A 27,239-nucleotide genomic window follows, 5' to 3' on the forward strand; every position below is an offset into this window, starting at 1 on the left:
CGTTGCAGAAAACGGGCTGGAACATCACCATGGGGACACAGGACACACCAGGGTGCTGCAGCCCAGCCCCAGCAGGAGCGTTCCTGCAGATGCCATGGATCAGGAGCCCTCTATTTTCAGGAGCTTCGCTCTACTCCACCCTGAGCGACATGAGGCTTGGGAAGCAGCCTGGCCCTAGGGCTCCAGCACTGCTCCCCAATCTCCCCTTCCAGCACAGGAGTGGTGCTGGACCCCGAGAGCACTCACTGAACCGCCCGTCTGGGAGCCTGTGTCCCACCTCTGCACCAGAGCAACCATCCATCGCTCTCCACGGCTCTGCCCGAGCTCTCCAGCACACGCATCTGTAAATCCCAGCAGGACCAGCACGGAACGTTTTCCTTGAGTAGCCAAAGCCTCCCCATGGGAGCCCCTCAATCGGTGCTTCTCCCCTCGAGGGAGGTTTTGGGGGCAGGATCTGGTCCTGCTGCCAGCAAACCATGAGTCCCCAATCCCCTTCTGCTGCTTCTATGTCCCACAGGGTCAGCGGTACAAAAACCACCTCATCCTCTCAACTGGGCTCTCTGCTCCTCCCCGCACCAGGAGCAAAGCTCTCCAGGCTGCCTTGCAAAGCAAACTGCAGACAACCAACACGTCTCAGTCGCTTTTCCTCCAGAAATCCAACTTTAATCCAATGTTCCCAAGCTGAACACATCACCCTCTAGAGACAGGTACCCTCAGCAAAGAAAAGTGACATCGCAGTGTGACGGCCCTGGGAATGACCCCGGTTCTATTGGGTCTCTCTTTACTCCTTTTGTGATCCTGACAAAGCCCCAAACCATCAGAATTAAGTTCCCTTCCAAATTCCACTCCATTGAGCTACAAATCTTGGCATTGGCAGCCTCCACCGCCAGCAGCTCCTGTCCGCTGCAGGGCTCACCGCTGCACATGGCCAAGCAGCCCAGTGCCCATGGGATGCACAAACAGGGAGCCAACCCAGGCTAAGGAACCACTGAAATCCCATTTTCTACCCATAACTGCCTGCAGAGAGAAAACAAGAGCCTGGCTGCCCAGCCCAGCAGCGTGTTTGGCCAGTGCCAGTCTCCAGCAAGGCAGGAGAGTGAAGGCAGAGCCAGAACAGACAGACCTGAGTGCAGATTTCAGCACAAACCAGGTTTGACGGGATTTCTTCCAGAGGGTCAGCCTGCTGTGTTCCAGAGCGTGCTGCTCACCTCCTGCACCGCGGACCAGAGCCACGAGTGACCAACGGCCAGGGGAGAGGCACAACCTCGTGCAGCGAAAGCAGCAGCCGCCCGCGCTGACCCAGGGCTCCGTTCCTCACCAGCGCTACACCTGCACCTCTCCTGACAGCTGAACTGCACACACTCTCAGCCAAACTGAGTGAAATGCTGAAAGGAAATAAGCAGCAGTAAAAAAAAAAAAAACTCACTTTAAGATATTTAAACTCTTCCTGATGCTTTGTGATGGGGACTGGCTTCTCTTTCAGCGTAACTTGACCCGTTGGCACAGACAAGAGGAGAGTGTGAGTTTTGTGGGGACACGTCCCCTGTGCTGGCCAAGCCTCATCCTGCACACCCACGCTGACACGTGGGGCTGGTGCTTGCACAGCTCCCGGCACAACAGCAGCTTTTAGCACTGCCCCGGCTCTGCCCCCTCCCCGGGTCACCCCAGAACACCCCCTGCTTGCAGGATTTGGGTGGTGCACCCTGGGTGTTGGGTCAAAAAGATGGGAAAAGAGAGATGGTCCTGCTTCTTTCCACAGTCTCCTTGCACGGCCCAGGGGACAGTGACAACGCCCATGGTGAGGGCAGGTACCTTCATCCCCAGCCCCTCGCATCTGCTCAGCAAGGATGCAACTGCTTTGGGCACCCAAAGAGGAGCTCACAGTGCAGGGTGCTGCAGGACCTGGGCGCACAGGGACAGAAAAAGCCACTTGTGCACATCCAGACATGGCTCCTGAGCGGGGACAAGGCTGTCACCCTCTGTGGCGCATGTCCCCAGGGAGGGTGCAAGCCCAGGGTACCTCCCAGCACCCCTGGGGCAGTGGGGAGAAGCCATTGTGGGGCAGAAGCCCCATAAATCACACTCTGGGCACCTGACTATCTCGGGGCCAACTGCCGCAAGAAACAGCACATGAAAAGTGCTTGTCTGCAGGATCCCAGCTGGGGACGGGGTTTACAGCCCCTGGATCCTCATCCCAGCTGCACAACAGGAGCAGAGTGCTCTTCCCTGTCCCAAAGCTGTTCGCACCCACCCAGGGGCAGGATCCCAGCGCGGCGCCAACCTCCGCCTGGAAATTCCCACAGTCTTTAGTGAGGAAGCCAGCCCTGCCACGCTGGAAACGCTGGCCGGCGTGCTGCTCATCAGCCATGCCGGGCTTCTAAAGCAGGAAGACAGAGCATTGTAAAGCAGATTATACTGATTTGCTTTCGCACAGTGCGGTGAGCGGCAGAAACAGGAAACATCACAATGGTCTTCAGTGTACCGGAGATGTCTCAATTGTTATACTCAGCAATACGCCTGTTCCTATTAATGTGCCATTCAGTTCTTTCGGAGACCAAATGAAACTCTTTGCCAAAAGGGACAGACATCTTTTTGCTCGTTCCACCCACCTTTGAAGCAGCTCTGCCCAGCCCAGGAGGGTGAGCTGCCTGCAAACCCCCCGCGCTGGATTCCCGGTGTATGGGGGCGATTCGGCACTGCAGAGACAAATATCCCCTTCGGACAGGCTTGTTAAGCAGTTCCAGATGTGAGCCAGGCGAGTCATTATGGTAACAAGGAAATAAGCGGCAGAAAACCGCTCACAAAACCCAACTGCTCTGCCCGAGGTTATGAGGAACATTCCTGAGCTGAGCTGCAAACAGACCTTTGCGCAGGCTTATCCGACAGCCTTGGAGAGCAGGCGGGGCGGCACACGCGTGCGTGTTCCCGGAGCGAGCACCGACCAACGAGCACTTCAATGAAGAACAATTTATTTTGTCCGTTTCTTAGAAATAAGCAGCCCTGAGAACAAGCTCAACAAACCCCAGGGAAGCTTCAAAGGGCTCTCTGCACGGCTCATGCCCTGGCACCTCGTCTGCCTCGCCGTGTTTCCGCACCCACCAAATAGGTCAGTGAATTGATCTGGGAGCAGAAATGTTGTTGGAAATGGGAAATACCAACTGACAGGCAGCCCGTGGTGTCCAACACAGCACTGCAGATGCCCAGCCCTGAGGCTCGCAACAATGTGGGGCACGTGGAAAGATGCAGCTCATCCACAGAGCTCACAGCTCAGCCGGGAAAAGTCATGGGATGTGGCAAAGTTCATCCAGAAAATGATCCCTTTGGAGAAGCAGCCCAGATCTGGATTCATCCCTTTTGGTCAGGGCCATGGGACTGCATAAAGATGTCAGTTGATACAGCTACAGAGTAATTCACATTGGAGGGGCTCTGGTGGTCCCTAGTCCAAGCCCTGACCCACAGCACCCAGACCAGGGTGCTCAGGACCATGCCCACCCGAGTCCTGAATACCTCCAGGGATGGAGATCCCACAGCCTCTCTGGGCAACATAACATTTGAGCAACCTCACCACAGAAAAGCGTTTCCTTCTATCTAATCACAATTTCCCAGGCAGGGTCCCAGTCCAGCGACATCCACCACTGGGCTCCAGAAGCAGCCAGGACACCAGCCCCATGCTCACACAGTCAGGCAACTGCACGGAACAAGCCTGTAGCCAAAAAGCGTCCTCACCAAAGAAAGAACAAGGTGGGACTGGGTCCAGGGCCCTGAAGTGGCTCCACCGTAGCAAATAGGATGTGCAGAGCAATTCATTCATTCCTCTTTTGACCCTGAGTAGCTAAAGGACATCTCTCATACAGCATCCGCATTTCAACTTGAAATAACTGATTTCATAATAAATCATCCCCCTGCCCTGGGAGCCCTCCCTGAGCGCTCGCTGGATGTGAAAACCCAGCCAAGGTGCAGAGAGCAAGGGACGGTCCTCAGCCTCCCCACGGCCACTGTTCGCTCGGGGTGTGCGTGGGGGAAAACTGTGGGCGGCTGAAGGGAGAAATAGCAAAGTAAAGGTCGGTAGGGCTCAGCCTTGAAGACAACCTCTGAACTCTCAAGGCAAGAAACCTCAAGACTTCACTTCCTTTTCTCAGTCTCAACCAGCCCCTGCGGTGGGCACAGTGACACCAGCAACAGGAACAGCCTGGCGCAGCAAGACCCTGGGGAACACCAGCCCAAAACCCCCGAGATGCACCCAAAAACCCCTGAAAAGCGATGCTGAGCACCCCGAGGTGTCCCAAGGGACAAAGCTGTTAACACAAGGATGGGAAAGGTGATGCTGGCCCTGTACCCCAAGGAAGGATGATCTGGCAGCACCAGCTGGACAGTGCTGTTACACACAATGGGATAGTGGGGTGCTCGCCTGCTGCTGGCCAGAAACCTTTATGGCCAGAGGCCCCAAAAATGCCCCAAATGTCTCCAGGTGCTGCTGCAGACACTCACCTTCCTGGAGCTGGACGCTCTGCAGGTAGAGAGGGTTCCTCAGCACGTTGCAGCGCCCGGGCTCGTCCTCCTTGGTGAAAAGCAGCAGGTCGGAGTAGACAAAGAGGGTCACCTGGAAGCACAAGAGCAGCGAAGAAGCTGTGAGGAATTTAAGGAATTCACCTCTTGGCACCAAGACAGTGTCCTGGAAAGGTCCTTTACCCTGGGGAGATGCACCAGCTGTGCCAGGCAGCCCAGGCATCTCTTCCCCAAGGGGCTGGGTGCTGCTACACCCTGCAGGGCGCTCCCAGCACCTCCGGACAAGGTTTCGTCCACTTGGCAGGCGCCTGCTGAGGCTTGTGGAGTCCCGTGACAAGAGGGATAAACCTGCCCGACAGTTTAACGCCACGCAAACACACCCTCTGCTCTCTCATGTCACTTCCCACTTACATAAATTATAAATCAGAGGATTGGGAGGAGGGAATAAGTTGCCAACTAATCCCAGCGCACTGGAGAAGTCGCAGCCTAAAGGCAAACGTGATCTCCCTGAACACACTCAGGAGCTTCTCACTGTTCTCAGTGCTCCCTTGAGAAAACAACAGTTTGGCTTTTACAGCAGCAGCACCCACAAGGGCAGCTGCAGGGAACAAGCTTGACACCTTTAAACCACATTGATGGGTGAAATGCAAAAACCGAACCGAGCGCCTGCCCAGCTCTGTGCTCGAGCTGTGACCCGAGTGTCACGGCAGCCGGGAGCTTCTCCGGGGCAGAGGCGAGTGCTCACAACTCAAAATGTAGGTTTTGTTCTGCTTCTGCCTCTTGCCCGAGGTCCCTGGTTCAATCAGAATGGATCAGTGTGATCTTTAAAACAAGAAGAGGGAGTTTCTGACCCAGCAGCCTGTCGGAGGGGCGCAGTCCAGCGCAATCGCTGTGCCAGCGGCTGAGGGCTGAGCCCGGCAGAAGTCAGGAGAGGATGCTCAGGAGATGCCGGGAAGGGGCTGCCCCGCACTGGTGGGCACGGCGGATGCTGGATGTTCTGCGCTACTGCCAAACCACGCGCCGCTCTCAGCACAGGAGCAGCGTGTGAGCACGGGGCCGCTTTCCACCGCTCCTCAGGATGCTCCCAAAAGCCTCCTCAGCGGAGGGAAAGCCACTTTGCAACACTAAGCAACAGCAACAAAGGTTTTCATGGCCTTTTGGCAACCCTTTCGCAAAAGTCAGAGAACAGCCCAGCATCCCAGGGGCTTACGGGGAGCTGGCACTGCTGCCGCCACCGAGTCACACTCTGGGAGGTGACTTTGCTCAGGACAGGGACTGAGTCACCGCTCACGGGGACGCGCTGCCAGGGCAGTTTGTCCCCATGCCCAGCAGCCGATGGACACATGTCATGGGGTAACAGTTTATCGCAGGGTGGGGAGTCTCATGTCAGGGCAGCAGTGTCTGCTTTGGAAACCAAAATCAAGCCCTTGCCACAAGATTTCTCCCTGCTGTGCAAATTCATTTTTGTGGGATTTTTAATAAGCACAGAGCTACTAGAGTAGCTTTAATTGACAATGAAAGCAGGGAGTGTCTGTTTTTCTCTATATTATTTGGAAAACCCCCTCCTTGGCTCACAACAGACTGTTTACCCAGTGCCCACATTCATCCTCTACATTACTTCTGACCCTATTATTAATACAAAGAATAATGAAGTACAAACTGTACAATAAAGTTTCCTCCATGCCCATCTTGTTCCAAAAGGTACCTTTTCTGGGACATGTCTGGTGCCATCCTAAGTCTCTCAGCTTTAAAGAAGGGACGTTCATGGATTTTGAGAATAACAAGTCAGCAAAGTGAAGGAGATCAAAGCACGATCAGCAAGTGGTCATGCTGGAAATGGAGGAAAGTGAAGATCTAATACACATGGAAGTTTAAAGGGTAGAAAAAAGATTAGAAGGATCAGCAGGAAATAAAATATCAATTCAAAAGCAAGTAGATTTAATTAGGGAATTACGGAAACAGAAACACACAAAGAGTATTTGCAGGGAATTTAGAGAGTATATACAGGGTATTTAGCAGGTGGGATGGATTAGGTGATCTCCAGAGGTCCCTTCAGCGCCAACCAGTCCAGGATTCTGTAACATTGTGCTTTTATGGGAAGATGGGACTGATTGAGTTCAGGATGCAGAGAACATAAAAGCACAGCCAGTGCGGGTTTTGTAAGAGCATCTATTAGATGCTGCTTCCAGAAAGAGTCCTGATTTCAGAGCAGCTCCACACAGTGTTTATAGAAGTTCCTCTGCTGATTGGGGAAGAAAAAGAGGGTGTCCCTTCCACCTGCACAGCCAGGGCCTTAGAACAAGAGGAAACAGCCTCAAGTTGCGCCAGGGGAGGTTGAGGTTGGATCTGGGGAACAATTTCTTCCCCAAAGGGCTGTGGGGCATTGGAACAGGCTGCCCAGGGCAGTGCTGGAGTCACCATCCCTGGAGGGTTGGACAGATGGACATGAGGTTCTCAGGGACATGGGTTAGTGCTGGGGTGGGTTCTGGTTGGACTCGATCTTGAGATTCTCTTCCAACCAAAATGATTCTGTGATTCTATAAGAGCAGCCCAGCGCCGTGAAGCCCAGGGAGGGCTGGAGAGAGAAAGCCAGAGCTCAAGTTGCCATCGCACTGCGGACAAGCTGCAACACGCCTCTAACAGCCCTTGGCAAACAGATCTGGTACCAACCCTGAAAACTCACAGGGCTCATAAAAGCAAAAGAGCAAACGAAAAAGAAAACACGGTGTCTGAATTCATCCAGGCACGACAGAGAATCCACCAGAGTTGCTCCTTGGAGAACCAGAGTATCTTCGTGTGTTTCCCAGAACTGATTTCCTACCCCAAAATCAGAAATAGAACAAGTGGCCTGATGAAAGGTCTCCTATGCAGACAGAGACAGGCACACCGGTGTGAGCACCAGAGTGCCCAGGGCCACCGGGCCGCTGTCACACAGACATTTTGAGGGGGGGATGGATTTTACAGGGGTAAAAAAGAAAAGTGTTTACAGAAGCAACACCGATGTCTTGGACACTGTTCATCTGGGTGTGCTCTGCACCACAGCAAACAGCAAAGCCTCTTACACTCATAGATTTGACTAACTACAGAATATGACTGGAAAAACACTGTTACACAAGGAAGGGGAATGTTTAAAGTGTTTCCTAAAAGCAAACAAGAGAAAACGAGGGCCAGGAGGGAAGGTGGAGAGCAGTGGGTCAGTGTGCTCCCCCAGGATCGGGAGATCAACGCTGAGACTGCTGCAGAGCCCCAACAGCAGGGACAGGGAAGCGATAACCACACCTTGGAAAGCAAAATACAGTCACTAAAACGTGAAAAGGTGCCCAGAAATTAAACCTTGCATCCAAAGTACCTTCACATTCAGTATTAAGAATAGTCACCTCTCCTCTTAAGCCCGTCCTCTCCTGCTCACCCGTGCACCCCATTGGGGTCACAGCAGGAGTTTGCAATTGTCACCTGCAGTGGAGCACCAGCGACACAGGATGGGTCAGGGCAAACCTGAGAGGTGAGAAGGGAGCGAGTACGACCCCCACTGCGAAGGTACCTCAGGGCTTTGGGAAGTTGCCTCCGGGTACATTAGAAACAGACCAAAAAAGGACAAGGCCCGTGTTCGACACCTTTTGCACAATCGCCTGGATCACGCTGGTTCCTCTGGCACTCTGCAGGCGAGAAGGACTTCAGAAGATCATAAAAGCGGGAATTGCAAAGTCTAGACAGGATATGATTAAGGGCTGAATAAGGATTGCCCCAGAGGTGAGGTCAGGGAAAGGACAGATGCTGGCGAGCCTCCAGAGAGACAGGTTGATCCTTCAGGAGATGGGACAGAGTTTGATTAGTGATGAGGACGCAGTGCCTGGTGTGGGAACTGCTAAAGGGAAAAGATTCTGGGTTTAAAAAATAATAATAATTTTTTAAAAAGAAAAAAAAAAAAACAAAACCAAACCACAAAACCAACCACCAAACAAACACACAAACCAAAACAGAAACAGGACCTCCATTTCCAGCCCTAGCACCCAGGCTCTCCTCTCTTGACCCACTTTGCCAAAGCAGAATAACATCCCAAAACCAGCCCTGCAAACCATGGGGCAGTGGTCCGGTTTGAGAGAGGCTGGATGGGATGCACAGTGGGAAAATGGAAACAGCACATGGAGCAAGGAAGAAAGGACCGATCGGAAACAAGAGTCGCTGTTTGGGCGGCGGAGAAGGCTGGAGAGGGAGTGAGCTGAAGTCTAGCAAGAAGAGAAGTCAGAGCCCGATGTACCAGGGCAAGCTCCACTGTGTCCAGGCCATTCTAGGTCTTGCTGGCTTTGGAATTTTAGGTTCTGTTATCTCAGGAGCAAAGCAGACACTCCACTGGAGAGGAGGAGTCTCTGGCTTTCCAGAGAGACCTGCAGCAGTCTCTTGAAGCTCTGCAGAGCCTGCAGTGACCCGGTGACACAGGGCAGGCATGAGAAAGCCCTTCCCCAGGGTCATGGTTCATGTCCTGGTGTTACTACCTGCAACATCAGCTCCCACAGAAGGGGGCTCAGCGCCACGCCGGGGTTCACACCAAGGGAAACACTCCTGCCTTTCCCATTCCCTGCTTCTATTTGTTCTCTACGCTGAGTCACCACCTCTGGCCTTGTCCCTCTGCCAGGCTCACACAGACATCGTGGCCCCAACGCACCGCTGCTCCCAAACGCTGGCTCATTCCTGGCCAGTTCCAGCTGGGAAATCCTCTTCCAGCCTCCCGCTCATCCTTAGGGCATCGTCAGCAAGCAGAGCCCTTTCTGCAAGACGTCCCATCCTTCTGATCTGCCCAGAGCTGCATCTCTGAAATGGCCATTGTCGCTGTTTGGGGACAGAGCAGCACTTCTCCAAACACATCCCGAGGCTCTCCATCCTCTAAACATGAACACCCTGAACGCACACATGCTCCACACAGCATTAATTATTCGTAATTACTGCACATTTGGCTGAGTCCTCTGAGTCTGAGCTGAAAGCAAACAGCTCCAAAACAGCCAACAGGAGCATCCGACCTCACACTGGCCACCGCGTCTGAGCCAGCGCAGCCCAGCTGTGCTGCACAGCCACGAGCTCACCTCGGGGAAGAGCTTGATTTATAAATCAGTGACAAGTTTCCTGACGGGTCATGCAATTTTTTGTATATTTAACAAAACAAATGTGACTCAAGTCAAAGCAAGGGATGAATTCCACGTTGAAAACCAGAGAGAGGATTCAGTTAACACAATCTTGTGCTGTTTTGTACAGGGCGGTGACATCACATGTCTCTGAAAGTGTCACCCAGAAATTAAAATGCATCAACCAAAAATTCCTTCATGGCTCTGTGAAGATGACGCGTTGTTCATTCCAGCTAAATTCACTACCAAATCATTCTGTACAGTGGTGAGATTCTCTGAAAATGCCTCAAAAGGAACAGCAGAAACTCAACGCACGTGTGGGCTCTCCCAGTTGCCGCTCCCCGTCCCAAATTCCAGGGTTTTGCTGATTTTACAGTTGGGTGCAAGGGAAGGCAGCAGCAAATGTAATCAACACCTCGGCTCTGCCAGTTTGGCTGTTGAAAGGTGTCGCATACACAGGTACAGCATGGAGCCAAAGCTTAGTTCCTTCCCCAGATTTTTAACAACTCTGTGATAACATTACAGAAAATAAGCTGAAAAAGAGGGATTTGGACATGTGACCTGATGCAGGAACTAAGTTTCTGAAAACCCCCGTAACAAGTTCTCGGTCTCGTTCTCTAACCTGGCACAAAATATTCTTGAACTCCGTCTTTCCCAGTCTGCCCGTGGCCTCAGCTGCTGGGCTGTAACCGGCAAGGATTTGCCATGCGCAGCTGCTGCTTTGTGAGCAGGACGGAAGAGGAAAAAAGGGGATTTCTAGCAGAGAAGAGTTTTGATATTTAGTTTATCCCATGATAAACTGACGAGTTTTTGTAAATATCATATTAATATAAGTATTGCAAAATAAAACATTCCCCTTCTCAATCAACTATACAGGACTGCAGAAGAGGGTGTTTAGGAGGTTCAGAGAGCACGGAAAGTCTTACCTGCATAGTCCGGCTTCTGCTCTCGTGAAGCAGCAGCTCCTCTGACAGAAGCAGAGTCCGGGCTGGGTTGCAAAGATCTAGGGGCTACATTTGAAATGGAAAAAAAAAAAAAGAGAAAAAGAAAGAAACAGTCAAACCTTCCACTGGAATTGTGGTTTGCGGTTCACCAGAACAGCTTTCCACCCACCAAACCCACTTTGTCCTCCCTTGAAGGTGCAACTGGCTGAGGGAGAGGCCGCCCCGCACTGCGCCCGGAGGGACGGAAAGCTGCAGTCCAGCCCCACGGCACAAAGTGAGACTCACGCTTCACACCCACGTCAGCCCCAGCTATAAAAAGACAATCAGCCGCTCGCCTCTTTGCACGTTAACTGTTCTGCACAGCGTGGGCTTCATTATGGGCGCTTTTTAGCAGGAAATACAACCACAGCGGTGGCACGGCAGGTTCTCACGTCCCTCAGACAAGAGTATTTGCTGCATTAATTTATGGATTACTCTCACAGTAAGTTACAGCAACTTTAAAGCAGCTGCCCTTTCTCATGCCACGCTGCACGCTCAGCTCCCCAGTCAGCACCTTCTCTAACGGTGAGATTCAGTATCAGTGAAGTTCAGATAAGGGAGACCTTCTGATCTCTGAACTGCCTGAAAGGAGCTTGGAGCCAGGGGGGGGTCGGGCTCTGCTCCCCAGGAACAAGCGCCAGGAGCAGAGGAAACGGCCTCAAGTTGCGCCAGGGGAGGGTGAGGTTGGGTCTGGGGAACAATTTCTTCCCCAAAGGGCTGTGGGGCATTGGAACAGGCTGCCCAGGGCAGTGCTGGAGTCACCATCCCTGGAGGGCTGGACAGATGGACATGAGGTTCTCAGGACATGGAGCAGTGCCAGGGGTGGGGGAACAGTTGGACTCAATGATCTTGAGGGTCTCTTCCAAACAAGATGATTCTACAGTGTTATGGCTGCAGAACAAACCCTGTAAAACCAGCCCAGGATGATCCTCCCGAGCAGCATGGCCAGCAAACACCTGAGGGCACCTGCACAGGGCCTTGCAGTGTTAGCGCAAAGTATAAAAACCAGCTCCTGAGGTGCCAGAAACTCAACCCAAATACAAATTTGGGGAGTTGAAGGACAGAAGTGCCAGTTGTGTCCCTACCAAAAAGCAAATTGGCTGCTGAATGCACTGGTGCCAGTGTAAACGGCCACCCAGGTGCTGTTGGGGAGGACATAAGGCATGTCCCCCAGCCTCACGTTTGTCCCCAAGTTGTCTGGCTGAGGCCAGAGTGACAGACATGGATCATGGGTTTGGGTCCACAGGAAACCACCCGTCCAAGCTGACACGAGTACCGAGGACGGATGGTTCCAGAGCCCCAGGGATGGTGTTCATCAGTCATGTACTTAAATATAAAGGATCAGGTGAGGTTTTCTGCCATTCTGGCCATATGAAGCACAAAAGGGAAGACACAGAGGTAGTTAGATCTACTACCACTAAATTCAGAGCTACATTTTAAGAAAGAAGTGGGGAGTGGGAACATCCTCTGTCAAACCATTACTGCTCTGGATCCTTGTCTGTACTCACCTGAACAAAGACAGGGAACACCAGCACTTTGGGAGCCAGCGTCACGTAGGTGCCGTAGCTGGAGTGCGGGATGTGCGGCCTCACTATGGTGAGGTTCTGGTAGTTCCCGCAGCTCTTCATCGTCTGCACAGTCTTCATCAGCCTGGATTTTCTCCCAGACCCCACGTGCGATTTCCCTTTACACGCATTTCCTGGGTGGGCAGAGGAAGAAGGAAGAAATGCAGAATGAGGAGAGAGCTCCCGCAGAGCTGCTGCGCTCGGGGCCCACAGAGCCCGAGGGGAACAGCCGGAGCCGAGCGCTGCAGGGACACCCAGCACTCTGCTACCAAAACTTCCCAGAGAGTCAGCAAATAACAGCAACAACTTCATTTTTTGTAACGCAAAGCAAGATGACCCTTGACAGGGACAAGCACAGCTGCCGGCCAGCACATCTGCCTGGATGGGTGCACGCTGCCTTCCGTGCCATTTCTGAATACGGTGGTGTGGAGGAAGAGATGTGGTGCTATTATACACACCTCCCCGTGGAGTACTAGGAAATAAGAAATAGAGAACAACCCCAAACATGACTTTAAATGGTCATTCTTGTATCACAGGAGCATCAAGGAGGTTCCCACCATTGGGGAACACCTGCCTGTGGCACCAAGCCCTGACCCTTCCCTTTCCAAGGAGGGGAAAACCATCTGGGACTAACTCAGGGTAGGGAAAAAAAAACACTGGAATTTTAAAGCTTGGGACATTTGTATCCACACAAGTCCAGCCTGCTCTGGATTCTGGGCATGGGAGTTAGCGAAGTGTGGGAATTTCACATCATGCGGTGCTGGGTGGTAGGTTAATCAGAGTTTTTAGGAGATACTAAGATTGGAGGTGTTGGAGAAAAGGACAAAAGTGATAAACATATTCCTGCACACAGGTCGAACCTGTGCCTTTCCAAGTCGCTCCCAGGGATGTGATGGTTACTCAGACACGGGGGTGTATTTCTCAAGGATGACCTCATTCTGCATGAGGCTGGCACAACATCATCCACTGCTTCCCAGAATTACATTTCGGTGCTGGACTAAGTCCGAGCAGCCTGCCTGGTTTTTCGCTCTGTCCCTCCCCACGGCAGAAAGCCGTGATCCTCGTTCAAAGGAGGGATGACACCAAAGCTTTACTTTACTCACTGCTGCCACCTCAGCCGGCCAAGCAGAGCTGGGACTTTCCCCAGTGAGCCAACAGCAGCTCCCGTGGCCGCTCCACACCGGCCAGCCTGCACCGCTGGAGGCCAGGGGACATCAGGTGGAACAGCAAACCAGCCCCAGAGTCTCTAATGTAACTGTTAATCCTGTGTTTAAAAGTGTAATTGATAATTATCGATAATCATCATTTTTCCCTGGTAGCTACTGTGTAGGTGAGTTTTGGCCACCCTTGATGTCCCAGGCCCACGGTGCTCGTCTCTCCTGCCACACGCAAACTCCCATCCCAGCAGCAGGACCTGCCAGGCTGGGGACAGAAGGTGGGACAGGTTCATTTTCCCCAGGAGCCCTCAACCCTAGACCATGTCCTGATGGGCACCAGCAACCTGGGCTCTGTCCTACATCCTGCAGGCAATAACTCCAACAGGTACTGAGCGTGTCTCTAACAAAAAATTCATCCCTTCTTCAAAAGAAGCCCCACTGACAAACTGAAGTATTTTCTCCCTCCGCCTTGAAGTCAATGAACAAGAAATGAATCAGCACTGGTGTGGCCAGCAGGCCCAGGGCAGTGACCGTCCCCCACACTGAGCACTGGGGAGGCCAAACCTCTAATCCTGGGGTCACTTTTGGGCCCCTCATGCCAAGAAAGGCCTTGATGTGCTGGAGCGAGTTGAGAGAAGGGAACGGAGCTGGTGAGGGGCTGGAGCACAAGTGTGATGGGAGCGGCTGAGGGACCTGGGGGGTTCAGCTGGAGAACAGGAGCTGAGGGGAGACCTTCTCAGTCCCTGAAGTGATTGAGCAGACAGAGATGAGGTTCTCAGGGACATGGGGCAGTGCCAGGGGTGGGTTAATGGTTGGACTTGATCTTGAGGGTCTCTTCCAACCAAAATGATTCTGTGATTCTAACCAAACCAGCTTGGGTCCAGCGGGCAGGACTCTCCACTTGGATTTTAATGCATCCAGGTGAGAAACTGGAGCATTAGCCCAGGGTTCTCCTGCACAGCAACATCTCAGGAACACACATGAGCAAACCCTCCTGCAGCCCGGGCGTTCCTGCTCCCCACACAGCAGCTTCTGCCTTCACACTGTAACGGGTCCACACAGCCTTCCCACGCAGGAACCAGCCAAAACACTTCTGACCATGGCTCAGAGCAGATAAGGTCTCATCCAAAGCAAACATACAAACCTACCCAACATTACATATTCCATTAAGTATTAGGAAATAGCACATTTACTTTCAGATAAGTGCTGGCAGAGCCAGACCGAGCTCTGTTGGCAACGCAGAGCTGCTGTTTACCGCTGGTCTAACAGCCTGCCTCTGCAAAGCAGGGGGGCCTCCTGAAATAAAATGTTTCCGCCCCTAAGTGTAATAATCCTGATATTTTCTCTTTTCCCTTTCTCATGGTTGCACTGCCAGATAAAATCAAGACATGAGTGACAGCTCAACAAAGGACAGATACGATCTGTCGGGGCTGTTCGGGTTCTGCTTTTCTTCTTGTCCCTAAATCACCTCATTTTATCAGAGGAATTCATCACTTGCACGAGGCCTGTTTGCTGCACACTGGCATAGAAACGCACCGAGCCTGCCCGAAGTGTCACTGTGTGACGGGAGGTCAGCTCCGCATCGCCACGCTTAATCACCGCTCAGGTTAACGAGTGCGTTCTTCCCTCTGAAGCCTGAATATTAAAATACTGAAAACGGTCACTAAGATTTATCAAGGGAAGAAGCCAGAACCTTTCAAATTCCACCCTGCTGCAAGAACAAATCCCTACGGTCCAGCCCATCTTTTCACAGGAGCCAAGAACAGCAGGAAGGAGTTGCAATTATCCATGGTACAAAACATCCCCGGGCTTCGGCACTGGGAGCATCCGAGGCACGGCACCTCTGACCCGTGCTGCTCTCGGCATTCCCACTACAACTTCGCCTGCCCCACACTTCACCTTCCATGGACACTGTCCCACCTTTGCAGGCAGCACAAGATTTTCTAGCTGGGAATTGTGCTGATAGGTCTGCCCGCACCAGGGAGGCACTAAAGAAACTTCTGCGAGATCAGGCCCAGGACACACAGACACACAGCTCGTCCTAAGGGTGTCCCAGCAGAGCAGGGTGCTCGCGGGGTCTCCCAAAGCACCAATGAACTGGCAAGAAGGGGTTGTGCGTAGAGCTGAGCGGGGTGGAATTGTAACTGCAAGTTCAACAGTACCCAGTGAACACCCCAGGGAGCACTCAGTGTTCTTGGGTTGTTTCTGTCCCCAGTTTCCCATTGGAAATGACAGTGACCTGGTGATATCTGTTCAGGGAGAGCTTGGGTCAGCCTCTCGTTCAGGCCAGGATTCACCGGTGCCCTGGCACACGCCTCACCCCACTCCTCCTGCAAACCATCCATACATGGTTCTCCAGGAACACCAAGCTGCAGAAAATGAGTTTATGCTTCAAAGGAGTTTCAAGAAGAGCTGGTCCAGAGACAGTCAGAGACCAGGAAATGAGTATTCCCAAACCTGGCACTTCAACCTGCACTGATGTCTGTACCAATCTGAGTCGTGCCCATCCTCACTCCCTCCGTAATCAAACTCAAAGCAGGGACCATACAATTAGCACGCCCAGCATGAGGCATGAAAAGCTGAACACATCACAGAGAGGGCCCAGACACATCTAGGCAATAGCCACACCAATAATGCTCAGTCCTGTCACACTTTGTGCTTTCATCAAGTCCCTGGTGGGGTGTCCCTGCTCCCCCAGACCTGCTCAGCCAGGACACCAGCAGCTGTGCTCTGCTCTGGGTTGTGGAGCAGGGTTCTCACTTCTATGTTTGACACAGAAAGTCGGAAGATTATACCACCCAAAAGCCCCAGAGTTCTGCCACTGTCCTTAAAATGTGAGGAACTCCATTGCAGGCCTAAGAACAAGGACTCGTGAGTCCTAGAAAAACCATGTTCAGCTCTGTGAGGTGCTCCGAGCTGTGTTTTCAGCAGATCAACAACTTACCCTCGGTAGTGTTGTTCTCCTGATAGACAGGCCTCAGCAGCTGTAAGACACAACCCAGACAGGACACAGTCACCTGAGACAGACTTTCCAACAATCAACTGCAAATTTTGGCATGCCAACGCCAGCAAAGCCCAAGCGCTCCAGAGAACTAAAAATCATTTTTGCTCTATATATAGAGATGAGCTCAATAAGGCTGAAGCACAGGCCAAGAGAGGATCCAGGCAGCAGAGCCAACAGCCACCCACACTAACGCGAGCGCGGGGCTGGAGACCAGCCCTACCTGGCTCCCGGGGTTCAACGGCGCCAAGATGATGTAGTTCTGGTCTGCAGCAGAGGGCACCCGCGACAGGGCTGGCATGGTGTTCTGGCCAAGCTTGCCGATCTCTGTGTACCTCTCCCAGCCGTTCAGCATCAGCCCGTCGCTCCCGTCATACAGAACATGGCAGCTCCGGCGCTGCTCGGGCCGCGGGGGCACGGTGCTGTTCTTCTCCCGCTTGTTGGGCGGTGACTGGAGGTCGTAGGCAGACTTGCAGGACGATCTGCGGATCATGCCTTCGTGCCCTGACTTGACCTGCGGGACGAGCCTCCAGACCAGCAGGATGATCTCGGTGGGACAGTTCCTGAAAGATGCAGCATGGGGCAAGTCAGAGATGGAGCAGAAGGGAACATGGCACCCGCATTGTTCAGCCATAAGACCTGCACTCCTTCCTCCCTCTAACACCTCTGCCCCTCTCCTGCCCTCCCCAGCCCTTACTTCTACTCCAGAGAATCCTTTCCCAGTCTCCTGCATCCCTGAAATCCTTCCCGTAGCCACCCAAAGCTGCTGCTGCCCTGGGCTCCCTCAGACCGTCTCTCCCAGAGCCCTGTGCTGATGCTTTGGGTGAACACTCACCGGATTTCGTGTGCCAGCTCCACACATTTCCAGTGTTCCACAGGCTGCTCGTTCAGCTGCAGCACCGTGTCAAGCTGCTGCAGACCTGCCTTTTCTGCTGGGCCACCTGCAGAAAGAAGAGACAAATGCCAGTCACCTGCTGAGAGTACAAGGGGGAGGAGAAGCCCCAGGGCCAGGAGAGACCAAAATAGCTCCAAAGCTTGCACCACTCACTCCTCCAAACCCAGTCTGTTTCCTCTGACATCCACACCTGGAAGTCAAGTGGGGCCTGCTAGCCTGGAGCTTCACTTTCCAACATGCACACACGGCGCCTGCGACAAAGCCATGAACGCGCTCTCAGAGCTATTGCAGGAACCTCCCGTGTTTCCTGGTGTGCGGTGGTGAGCACCAGGTCACACAGACACCAAGTCCCTCCTGCAGGTCCACACCAACAGGATCTACTCAGGCCATTGAGGGCTCCTGTGATGCTTCTCCTTGCTGTGTCCCTGTCTGACACAGCCCATGGATGCTCTCCAGAGGTCTCCCATCCATAGGAGTCCCAGGGAACAAAATCTCTGCAAATTACTGCCAAAAACTGCAAAAACAGTGACACAGTGCTAACGCAGGGGCCTCTGACCTCATCAGAGGCAGCAGAGAATTCATTAAGTGAAGTTTCTTGGAGGTAACTGGAGTCCTGAAAGGTCTGGGAGTTTCTGAATCACAACATGCATTGAGATGCAAAAGGAACAGGGTCACTCACTCAAAACAAGAGGGACAAAAACAATGCGATCTCTTACCGGAGTCCACAGCCTGCACACGGACTGGGGAGTCGCAGCAGATTGTGAAGCCAAAGCCATCGCTTCCTCGAGGGATCGTAATCTGGAGAGAGAGACAGCGGAGTCAGGCTGCTCAGTGGGAACGCAGCCGCTGTGTGCGAGCAGGGAGCATCCCCCATCGCCCCTGCGGACGCAGACACACGGCGCTTCCAGACACGGTCACAGAGCCCAAAGGATCCATCACCATGAACCCCACAGACAACAGGTCTCTGCTGCGGCCAAAGCGGGGTGGAAAGGGGGCTAAAAAGCAACATGAAACGGAGCCGAGGATCAACAGAGAGGAATTCCGCAAAACGAGCGTTTATTGAGCATACACAAGCCTCCAATTGCAATTCTTGCAAATATAAGAAAAGGTCTGATAAGCCATTAGAAACAAAAGCTTAAACCTGGCAGTCTGGCTCTGACACTGATTTCTAACACGGTTTCTCTAAGCGAATCTCTTAAACATTTCCTTTCCAGTTGAGTAACAGAAATAGCAGCTCTGCTGTGCTCCGGTGAAGCTGCGAGGACCCGGCGCTCCTGTCTGCACAGCAGCTGCGCGCATCACCCCTCGGCTGGGCCAAGCGCGTTCCCCTTGCTGAGTTCAGAAAGGATGGATGCTGTGTTGATTTAGGCTCATTTCTCCTCCTGATTCATGAAGCATTTGGCTTATTAATAAAATGATGTTTATTTTTTGATGTTGGCTTCCAGCAGCAGCTCAGCATGACAGTTCTTGTAAATACCTGATTATTCCCCCAAGAGATTTGTCAAGATCCTTGTTTTACTGGCAGAGAAATGAAAAAAAAAAAATCCAACATCTGACCTGTATTATTTTGAGAACAGAGAGAAGATGAGGAATTCAGCAGAAGCTGCCAAAGAGGAGAAGTGGTTCCTCGCTCCTCTGCCACGGGAGGGCAAACGCAGCAAGCTTTCATTTCTCTGCACCTTGACCCCGCTCGATTGCTCAGCAGAAAAATCAGGCTGAGAAAGAGAAACTGCCTTTCCTTGGAAGGATCAGAAAGCAGCTCCAGTCCCACTACACTCAATATAGTTGTTGGGCATTGGAACAGGCTGCCTAGGGCAGTGCTGGAGTCACCATCCCTGGAGGGCTGGACAGACAGAGATGAGGTTCTCAGGACATGGGGCAGTGCCAGGCGTGGGGGAACGGTTGGACTCAACGATCTTGAGGGTCTCTTCCAACCAAAATGATTCTATAAAGCACAGTGGACCCGAGTCCAGAAGCGTCACCAGTGGCACCTCGGAGCCAGCCCAGCATCTCTGCCACCACGGAGACCCCCTGGTCCCTTCCCAGCCCACAGCTCCCCCACACCCAGAGCTCTCTCATTCTCTTCCCCGAGCTGGCTGGCTCCTGTCTGCCACCAGAGACACCTTCCCCGCCACTAAATATCAGCTTCTGGCTGCTGATGGTTCCCTTCCCTGTGGTGGGAGCTGAACATCCTTTTTTTGCCACTGGGCATGAAAGAAACACAAGAACCTGACATATGGGTGGCAGATGGTGTGAGACTCCAGCACGGCGGAGGCTCACTGTGCCCATAACTTTGTCAAAAAATGCAGAAGAAATGGTCAAAATAGAAAACTGAGGTCTAAGGCACAAATGGCAGTCAGTTGGCGCTAATACAAAACAGAGCAGCATTCCTGCACGGGACGGTCACCGCAGCCCTGAGGAGAAGCGGGCAGTTTCAGTTCAGCTGGTTCTTGGTGCAGTTCCCAGTGCACACTGTCCCCTGCAGCGGCTTTAACAGACACTAGAGATGAGCACAGGAGCGCAGAGAAAAGCTGAACACGAGCCGAGAGCCCAAATCTAAACCGAGGAGGGAAAATTGTGTTCAAAAGTGCAGGAGACTGGGACCCGCACAAGCAAAACCAGCGCGCACTGAGTGGGGCCAAGAGAACTTGCACCGGCTTTGACAGAGCACAGCGGCTGTCGGTTGTGACCAGCCTCAAGCAACACCTGATTCCCAAATACATTCACATTAAAACAACTTTAAAAAGAGATAGTAGCAGCCTGCCTCTCCTCTAATGAGCGGTAAATTGAGACAACGCCTTGCAGTTTTCATCATCATCATGCTCCACTCAAGCTGCACAGTGAATTCTCCCCTCTATTCCCATCTACACCCTGCAGCACCAGGCAGAGATCAGCCAGAAACACCTATCTGGAGATGCTTTCCTTATATTCCCAATATTATAATCTACAAATCATAATGAAAGCAAATTGAAACCCTAGAAACTGAACACACACAGCCCCAAAATGGTAAGAAAGCCCACAGACCCTCAAAACTTAACCCAGCCTTGCAGCAATCCACACACATGCTGGCACAGGGGTTGTTTTCCATGGGAGATACAGACCTGCCTGTATCTCCGCTCCGAGCACACCTTGCAGAGTCCATTGAAGCGGTTCATGGCTGGAAAACCCTAAACTCGCCGTTAGCCCATGAAAGCCCCGTCTCCCGAAGCAGCCGTGATCCCGATCTCCTCGTATCACACGAGTGTGGAACAAACCCCAGTCAAACTGGCATGACCGCCCATGGGAACCCAGCTCCGCAGAAGAATGGCAGGAAACCACCTTTCACCTCCCCGGCCCCTGTCTGTGCCGTATGCCGCTCTACGATAAGCCAGAGGGCTTCCTGAGAACCCTGACAGACAAGGAAGAGAGAGAGTTTTTATATTAAAATTCCTGTCAACTATTTAGTATTCCCTAGTCCCTGCTCTGTTGATGTGGCTTTTGTTCCCGCGGCATTCTTCAGCCGCACGGAGCACTTTGTTATTGCAACGTTCTCACAAACACTGTGAGGATGTTTAAGCGGCGTTTCACAGGCACCGGCTGTGCGAGCTTCACTTCATTAAAAAGACGCCTGCACTCATTACGCTCATAAAGGGTAAGAGAGATTTTAAAAAAAGAAAAAAGCAGAGTTTGTTTTTGAAAGCACAGACCCAGAGGATACGCACATCCCAGCGCTTTGTGCTCACAAAGTCACGGGGGGGAAGCTGAGAGGTCAACTGAATTGCACCCGTGGTGTAATTTTGGAATGAAAGACAAACTCCTAACCCAGCCAGCAACAGGGCAAAAAGCAGGACTCGGCGGGTCCGCACCGTGCAGCCCCGGCTGCCAGCGCTGTGGCAAAACCCCTTGGAGATGAGGTTGCAATGCAGAAGAAAGTACCTTCCACACTCCAGCACGGGGATGGAAAAGAGAGGAAAGGCTCAAGGGAACCCAAAGCCCAGGCTCCCTCACACGGCAGCAGGGGCGGCAGGGCCAGGGGAGCTGGGGACGAGTGTGAGGAGCCCCAGTGCTCCCGCGGGACCCGGCGGGGCCGGCCAGGGCTGCTCCGCGCGGTCCCCGCCTGCCGCAGCGCCGCGCCGGGGCTGCAAGGAGGATCCGTCTTCCTTCCCAGCCACCATCTTTCAAGTCCGTGGCGACTGTCGGAGAGGAAGGGAGGAGAGGGGCGCTGGCTTTGTTTGTCTTGCTCAATTCTACACTTTAAAACAAATAACTGAAAATGCAGCTGAGGGAAGCAGCAAAGCGGAATTCGGCACAGATAAATCACGGGGCCGGCTGAGCCCCATTTCCGATGCAGGCCATGTGTTTGTGTTCCCATTTCCCACCCTCGCCTTTCCCATAAATCACTGAAGCTCCACTATGGGCCTTTTTCTTCCCAGAGCAAAGGGCCCTGGAAGGAGGAGGGGAGCAGACGCACCCGTCCACGGAGACACTGAGCCGGCCAGGACTGATGCTGTGCGGCAGGCAGCCGGCCAGCCCCGTCCCCATCACGTCCAGTCCCCATCGCTCCCAGCCAACGGCTGCTGCTTTGTCTCTGTGGCAATACACCACAAAAACAGGTGGGCCCTGAATGGCAAGGGGGAGCGAGCGTGGGGTTACTACCCACATCACCCACCTCCATCATTTTGTCCTTGATGAGAATAACTAATTGCCTATAAAAGCCACGGTGTTGACAAGGAGACTGACACAGCTCCCACCTCAGCATCACCCGCACCAACACTCTGTCCCTCGGCTCGTTTGAAACCCCCGCATGCTGCCAGCCAGCTCCCGACCGCACGTGTCCGCAGCCTGGTGGGTCCCAGCCCTGTCACACCCACCTTCAGCTGCTCCATGCTCGCAGCATCCCCGCTCTCCTGCGCTGCACCCTGGCTCCCCGGCACCATCTCTGGAAGATAAATAAAATGGTAAAGGCCATATGAGCCCAACAGCATATCTCCTGACAGCCCCTCTCCCCCCACACTGCATCTACACACTATATATGAGATCCTTCCATGGCATGGGCACATCTCTTCCAGGCTGCGGGTGGCTGCACACCTGGGCCAGGCACCGCTGTCCCACCCTGCTCTGTGCCAGCCTGGAACACAGGAGGTTCCACTTAAATACAAGAAGCAACTTCTTCCTGGTGAGGGTGCAGAGCCTGGCCCAGGCTGCCCAGGGGGGTTGTGGAGTCTCCTTCTCTGCAGACATTCCAACCCGCCTGGACACCTTCCTGTGTAACCTCATCTGGGTGTTCCTGCTCCATGGGGGGATTGCACTGGATGAGCTTTCCAGGGCCCTTCAACCCCTGACATTCTGGGACTCTGTCCTCCTCACCCTGGCAGCACAGCAAGGAGATCAGGGAAGGAGGAGAAGCTCCCACCATCCTGCACAGACCCCAGGAGCCACAGTCCAGCTGCGGGATCAGCCCCAGGTCTGAGATGCAGGAATCAGCAAGAGGGAGAGACGTGGCTGCAAAGCTGGGGTGCACCCAGAGCCCCAGACAGCCGCAGGTGAGCAGGAGCGAGGGCTGAAGGGCAGAGCCCAGTGCCTGGGTAGTGTCCACTGAACTGGCCAGGATATCCCCGACGCTGATCCTTTGGGACCCCGGTGCTGTCGCAGAGGTGGAAAGTGCTCACAGGGCAGAGCTGCCTCATGCTGGGGGCTGCTCCCCACCAGCACATGGGCCGACATGAGGTGACTCCTCATCTAAACCTTGCCAGCTCTCCCTGGGACATCCCAAGGGACACACACACCTCTGCTCTGCTTCAGCCGCCGCGTGGCCACCTTCAAGTGCTTGGTCCTGCCCAGGTCCTCCCCGAGGAGGTAGTACCAGCCGCTGATCTCCTGTGTGGGAGGAAAGCAGCTGTGGATGGAGGGGCAGATCCTCACCCCCATTTAAGCCAGTCTGGTTGCCCATAACCCCATTGCAGGAGGTGCCCCAGGCCCATATGTAGAGGCTGCCCAGATGTGTTTGCACACAGAGGCACAGCCTGGAGTCCTTCTCTTGGGATACGGCACCAGCTAAAATGCCACCCCTCCTGCAAGGAGGGACCAAGAACCACTGAAGTAACAAGCTTCTAGGTTTGTAGAGAAATACAAGGTGCAGAAAAACAGACAGTCTTCAGTAAAACTGCCCATACTGTGTTTGAGCAGCTGGCAGCCTCGCAGGGAGACATAGCCCCAGCCTCATCCCCAGAGGAGTACACCCAAACCAGCCTCCAGCAGTGCTGGGTGCTCCTCAGGGGCTCCCATGGGCCAGGACAGCGCAGGGGACAGAGGTGACCTGGGCCATCCCTCGCCTCCCTCCCAGGCAGCTGCCGTGATCTCCCCGCGCTCCCCAGGCAGCTGACAGGAGCTGGGGGGACCAACCACCTGGACCAAGACCAGGAGCCAGCTGGGGCTGCAGGAACCACGTTCCCAGCGGCCAGAGGAAGGGACCCACTTTAAAATGAGTGTTTCAAATCCACAGTGAGGAAACTGAGGAGAGGGAAGGATACTCCAGCAGCATCACACAACACCCAGGAAACAGGGCCAGCTCATCTCAGCCCCAGCTGAGGTCCCACACACCCCCAGCATCCTCCTGCCAGAGCAGGGCGCTGTGCACATCGACACCATGGACTCCATCCTCTCTGCACACAACAACATCTCCCGAAGCTCACTGCCGAAGCCTGACAAAGAGGGGACATCTTTGTGGAGAACAAATATGACCAGAGCAGAGTGTCTTCCTGGGGAGAGCTGCAGTTTAGAGCTGCTCTGCCCAATTCTCTCCACTGTTATAACAAAGCTGGATCTTGCTTGTGCAGATTCCAGAGGAGGCCATGCTCAAACTACCTCTTGGCCTCTTCTCAGGTCACTGCCACAAATAACTCATTTTTACCTTCTTGCTAGGGAGCAAATTTCCATATCTCAGGTGATGTATTAACACAAATCCTTTCGCTTGCTGAGATGCTCTGATGTGCTGACAACAGAGCAGGGCTGTCAGGGATGAAATCCCCAACCCCTGGCAGCTGGGATGAACATTTCTGCGTTTCAGTGGGCTGATGGGGGTCAGCTATTTCAGCAGCAGCCTCACAGGCTTCCTTAGAACAGCAAACCCTGCTGATGTGTATTACCAGGCAGCAGCCAGGCTGGGGCAGCAGTACTGTGACCAAACCTGCAGCAGTGGGGACACAGATTGTGGCTGGGGCACAGCCTGACAGCACCACTGTCCCTGGGAACAGCCCAAAGCCTCTGCGTGTGCCCTCTGCCCATCACCCCAGCTGAACCCCCAGCTGCTGAGCGCAGAGAATCAGACAGAGCCCTCAGAGGAGTGTGTCCCCACCACCCAGCAGCCACTTGTTAGATGTGACACGTGCCAGCGAGGTTGACTCCATCTCCTGTTCCCAGGCAGCACTCGCTGGGGCTGCCCCTCTGCACCCCCAATTGCTGCTTTTCTCTTTGTGTCCCTGCAGAAGGGAGTGATGGTCCCATGTCCCAAGATCCTTCTTCATCTCTGCCTCCCATAGTCACACCAACACCAGTCTCCCAGTGGCCATTCATACTGGGAATGGGACCAGGGAACTCCCTGGGCACCTTCAGAGCATCTTTTTCCCATGGTGCAAGAAGCCTGCTCCTGCCCTGAGGGTGACAACATCCACACACCGACCTGAAAAAGGCACCCATTCTACACACTGCACCCCAGCACAGAGGTACCTTGTCCAGGGTCAGGAGGGACTTGACACCGAAGCTCATGCAGCCGATCAGTTCGCTCTGTCTGCGGGAGAGCCAGAGACCATCAGCACGTGCTTGTTCACAACTCCCAGAGGACCAGCTCCCCACATGCAGCCCTTTCCCAGAACACCCCAAATATCCCCCTCTGCTGGGACGACAGGCTGAGAGAGTTGGGGTGTTCAGCTGGAGAAGAGAAGCTCTGGGGAGACCTTACTATGGCCCTTCCGGATAAGGGCCGATAAGAAAGATGGGGACAGACTTTTAGCAGGGCCTGTTGTGATTGGACAAGGGGTGATGGTTTTAAACTAAAGGAAGGAGATTCAGGCTGGACATGAGGAAGAGATTCTTGACCCTGAGGGTGGTGAGAGCCTGGCCCAGGCTGGCCAGAGAGGTGGTGGATGAACCATCCCTGGAGACATCCCAGGCCAGGCTGGACGGGGCTCTGAGCAACCTGAGCTGGTGAAGATGTCCCTGCTCATGGCAGGGGGGGCACTGGGGAGCTGGGAAGGTCCCTTCAACCCAAACTATTCTGTGATTCTGTGACCCCTGCCCATGCTGGGAGCCAGGCAGTGCCCAGGCTCTGCCTCCCTCTCCAGGCAGGAGCAATCCTGGTGTAACCACACAGCTCACCAGCTCACCGCAGTGCTCACCAGCACAGGCCGCCCTGGGGAACGACCCTGGCTGACACATCCCACCAGCAGGTCACAGTCCTGTTGCTCAGCTCCCCAATGTCACCAGCCACAGCCTCTGTTCAGGCAGCTCCCTTGGGGAGCTCACGTGGGGTGGCCAGAGCAGACAGCAGGTTTGCTGCCACATCAGCCCCATTTGAAACAGATGGTATGGCAGGCTGGCAGCCCCTTACCTGGAATTTCTCTCTCTGTTCCAGACTGTGATCAGGAGACGTTTCTGCTCATCCTCCTCTTGCACTGGGCTGTAACAAGCAGAGGAGACAGCTCGTGAGCACCCATCTTCCCCAGCAGCGCTCATGAAGGGCTGCCCTCACAGCCGGGGCCTCCTCATCCTCCTCAGAGCCAGGTTTTCTCACCCCAAATGGTCACCTTCTCAAAGGAGCCACCCTTGCACTAATTCTCTCGTTCCTCACAGAAAGCTGCACAGGGATGTGACATCTCTGGGGCAAGTGTTGGGGACATCGCTCAGGTGGTTTAAGGGGAACAAAATTTTGCAGAAAGACACGCTTCCAATATCAAAGGGTAAAATGCAAGGAACGTGCCACAGTTCACACTCTGAAACAACCATCCTGTGCCAAATTAAATGCCATAGCGGGACAGAGGTCTGACACAGGCTGATTAGCCAGCGAAACAAGCTTTACCAAAACACAACAGCTCCTTTCCCATGCAGAAACATGCTGTAGCTATAGGAAATCCTTTTACCTTCCTCATTCACACTGATGCCCATACTATTGCAGGTGTAAGGTCTAGGAAATGGAGCGTGTTTGCCCAACTCCTGCCCAGCAAGAAAGTCCAAGTGTGCGGGAGCGCTGCTGCCATGCTGCATGTCGACAGCTTTGTGAGCCTCCGCAGAGCTCTGCCCAAAATTTCAAGGCATTTCAGCTATAAAAACCAGCAGAATAATGTCTGTCACTCCTCATCTCAGCAGCAGACCTGCTCATGCGTGACATGTGTTTGTTATAGACGTAATGCTAAAGCAAACACAGGGTCTTGGCTTCGAGAGGGAATCCCCGGACAGCGGTCGTGTGTGTCCCCCAACGTGAACACAGCGCTGACAGATGGGTCAGAGCCTCCCCTGCCCCGTCATACTCACAAAAGAAAGTGCTCGTGGAAGACAGGATTCTTGCTGTCTGGCACAGTCTTCGTCTTTTGCCTGCATTTCCAGTCAGCATCTGGCACGATCGACGTCTTTACAGAGGAAAACAAGCAGTGTGTTAGCACTCAAAGCAAGCGCTGGCACCCAGCTGCCACCTCAGCCGCTGTGGTGGCAGGAAACCAGCACGGCCACTGTTATGGATGGTTGAGCCTCGGAGATCCAGCGGAGCCCGTGCTAATGCGTGCTTTAGATCATTTTACCCTATGCATGTCAAGTCATTGCATTACAACACCCCCTGGGGCAGGGGAGGGAAGGAAAAGAGCGGAAAAATCAAAGACTGATGCACACAAATGCCGCTGGCTGGTCTCTGACTTGCAGCCCCCTTGTAGGGGAGATGCTTCCTGCATGGTGCACACCACCAGCCCTTGGCAGCCAGGGGGATGCTCTTGCACAATTAAATTAAACAGAAGTCAGTTTCAGAATATACATGAGGCCTTGGTACTTATTC

General features: G+C 53.6%; 1 protein-coding gene across 2 annotated transcripts in view; it reads right to left on the reverse strand.

Annotated features, from left to right (window-relative positions):
- Nucleotides 1-27,239, reverse strand: part of RGS3 (regulator of G protein signaling 3) — an 83,263-nt gene that overhangs the window by 39,034 nt on the left and 16,990 nt on the right. Inside the window, exons 6-17 of one of the 2 annotated variants that reach the window (XM_082067560.1) lie at nucleotides 26,729-26,823; nucleotides 25,809-25,877; nucleotides 24,929-24,989; nucleotides 22,990-23,080; nucleotides 22,075-22,142; nucleotides 17,941-18,022; nucleotides 17,165-17,270; nucleotides 16,553-16,892; nucleotides 16,273-16,312; nucleotides 12,115-12,305; nucleotides 10,550-10,633; nucleotides 4,489-4,600 (exon numbers count right to left, since the gene is read on the reverse strand). In XM_082067560.1, the coding sequence (XP_081923686.1) occupies nucleotides 4,489-4,600; nucleotides 10,550-10,633; nucleotides 12,115-12,305; nucleotides 16,273-16,312; nucleotides 16,553-16,892; nucleotides 17,165-17,270; nucleotides 17,941-18,022; nucleotides 22,075-22,142; nucleotides 22,990-23,080; nucleotides 24,929-24,989; nucleotides 25,809-25,877; nucleotides 26,729-26,823 (1,339 nt within the window). Of the gene's footprint in view, nucleotides 1-4,488; nucleotides 4,601-10,549; nucleotides 10,634-12,114; nucleotides 12,306-16,272; nucleotides 16,313-16,552; nucleotides 16,893-17,164; nucleotides 17,271-17,940; nucleotides 18,023-20,325; nucleotides 20,468-22,074; nucleotides 22,143-22,989; nucleotides 23,081-24,928; nucleotides 24,990-25,808; nucleotides 25,878-26,728; nucleotides 26,824-27,239 lie in introns of those variants that run through there. The other variant, XM_082067561.1, reaches the window with a different exon arrangement.

The sequence above is a fragment of the Streptopelia decaocto genome (assembly GCF_964273445.1).
Source record: "Streptopelia decaocto genome assembly, chromosome: 17".
NCBI classification, from domain to species: Eukaryota; Metazoa; Chordata; class Aves; order Columbiformes; family Columbidae; genus Streptopelia; species Streptopelia decaocto.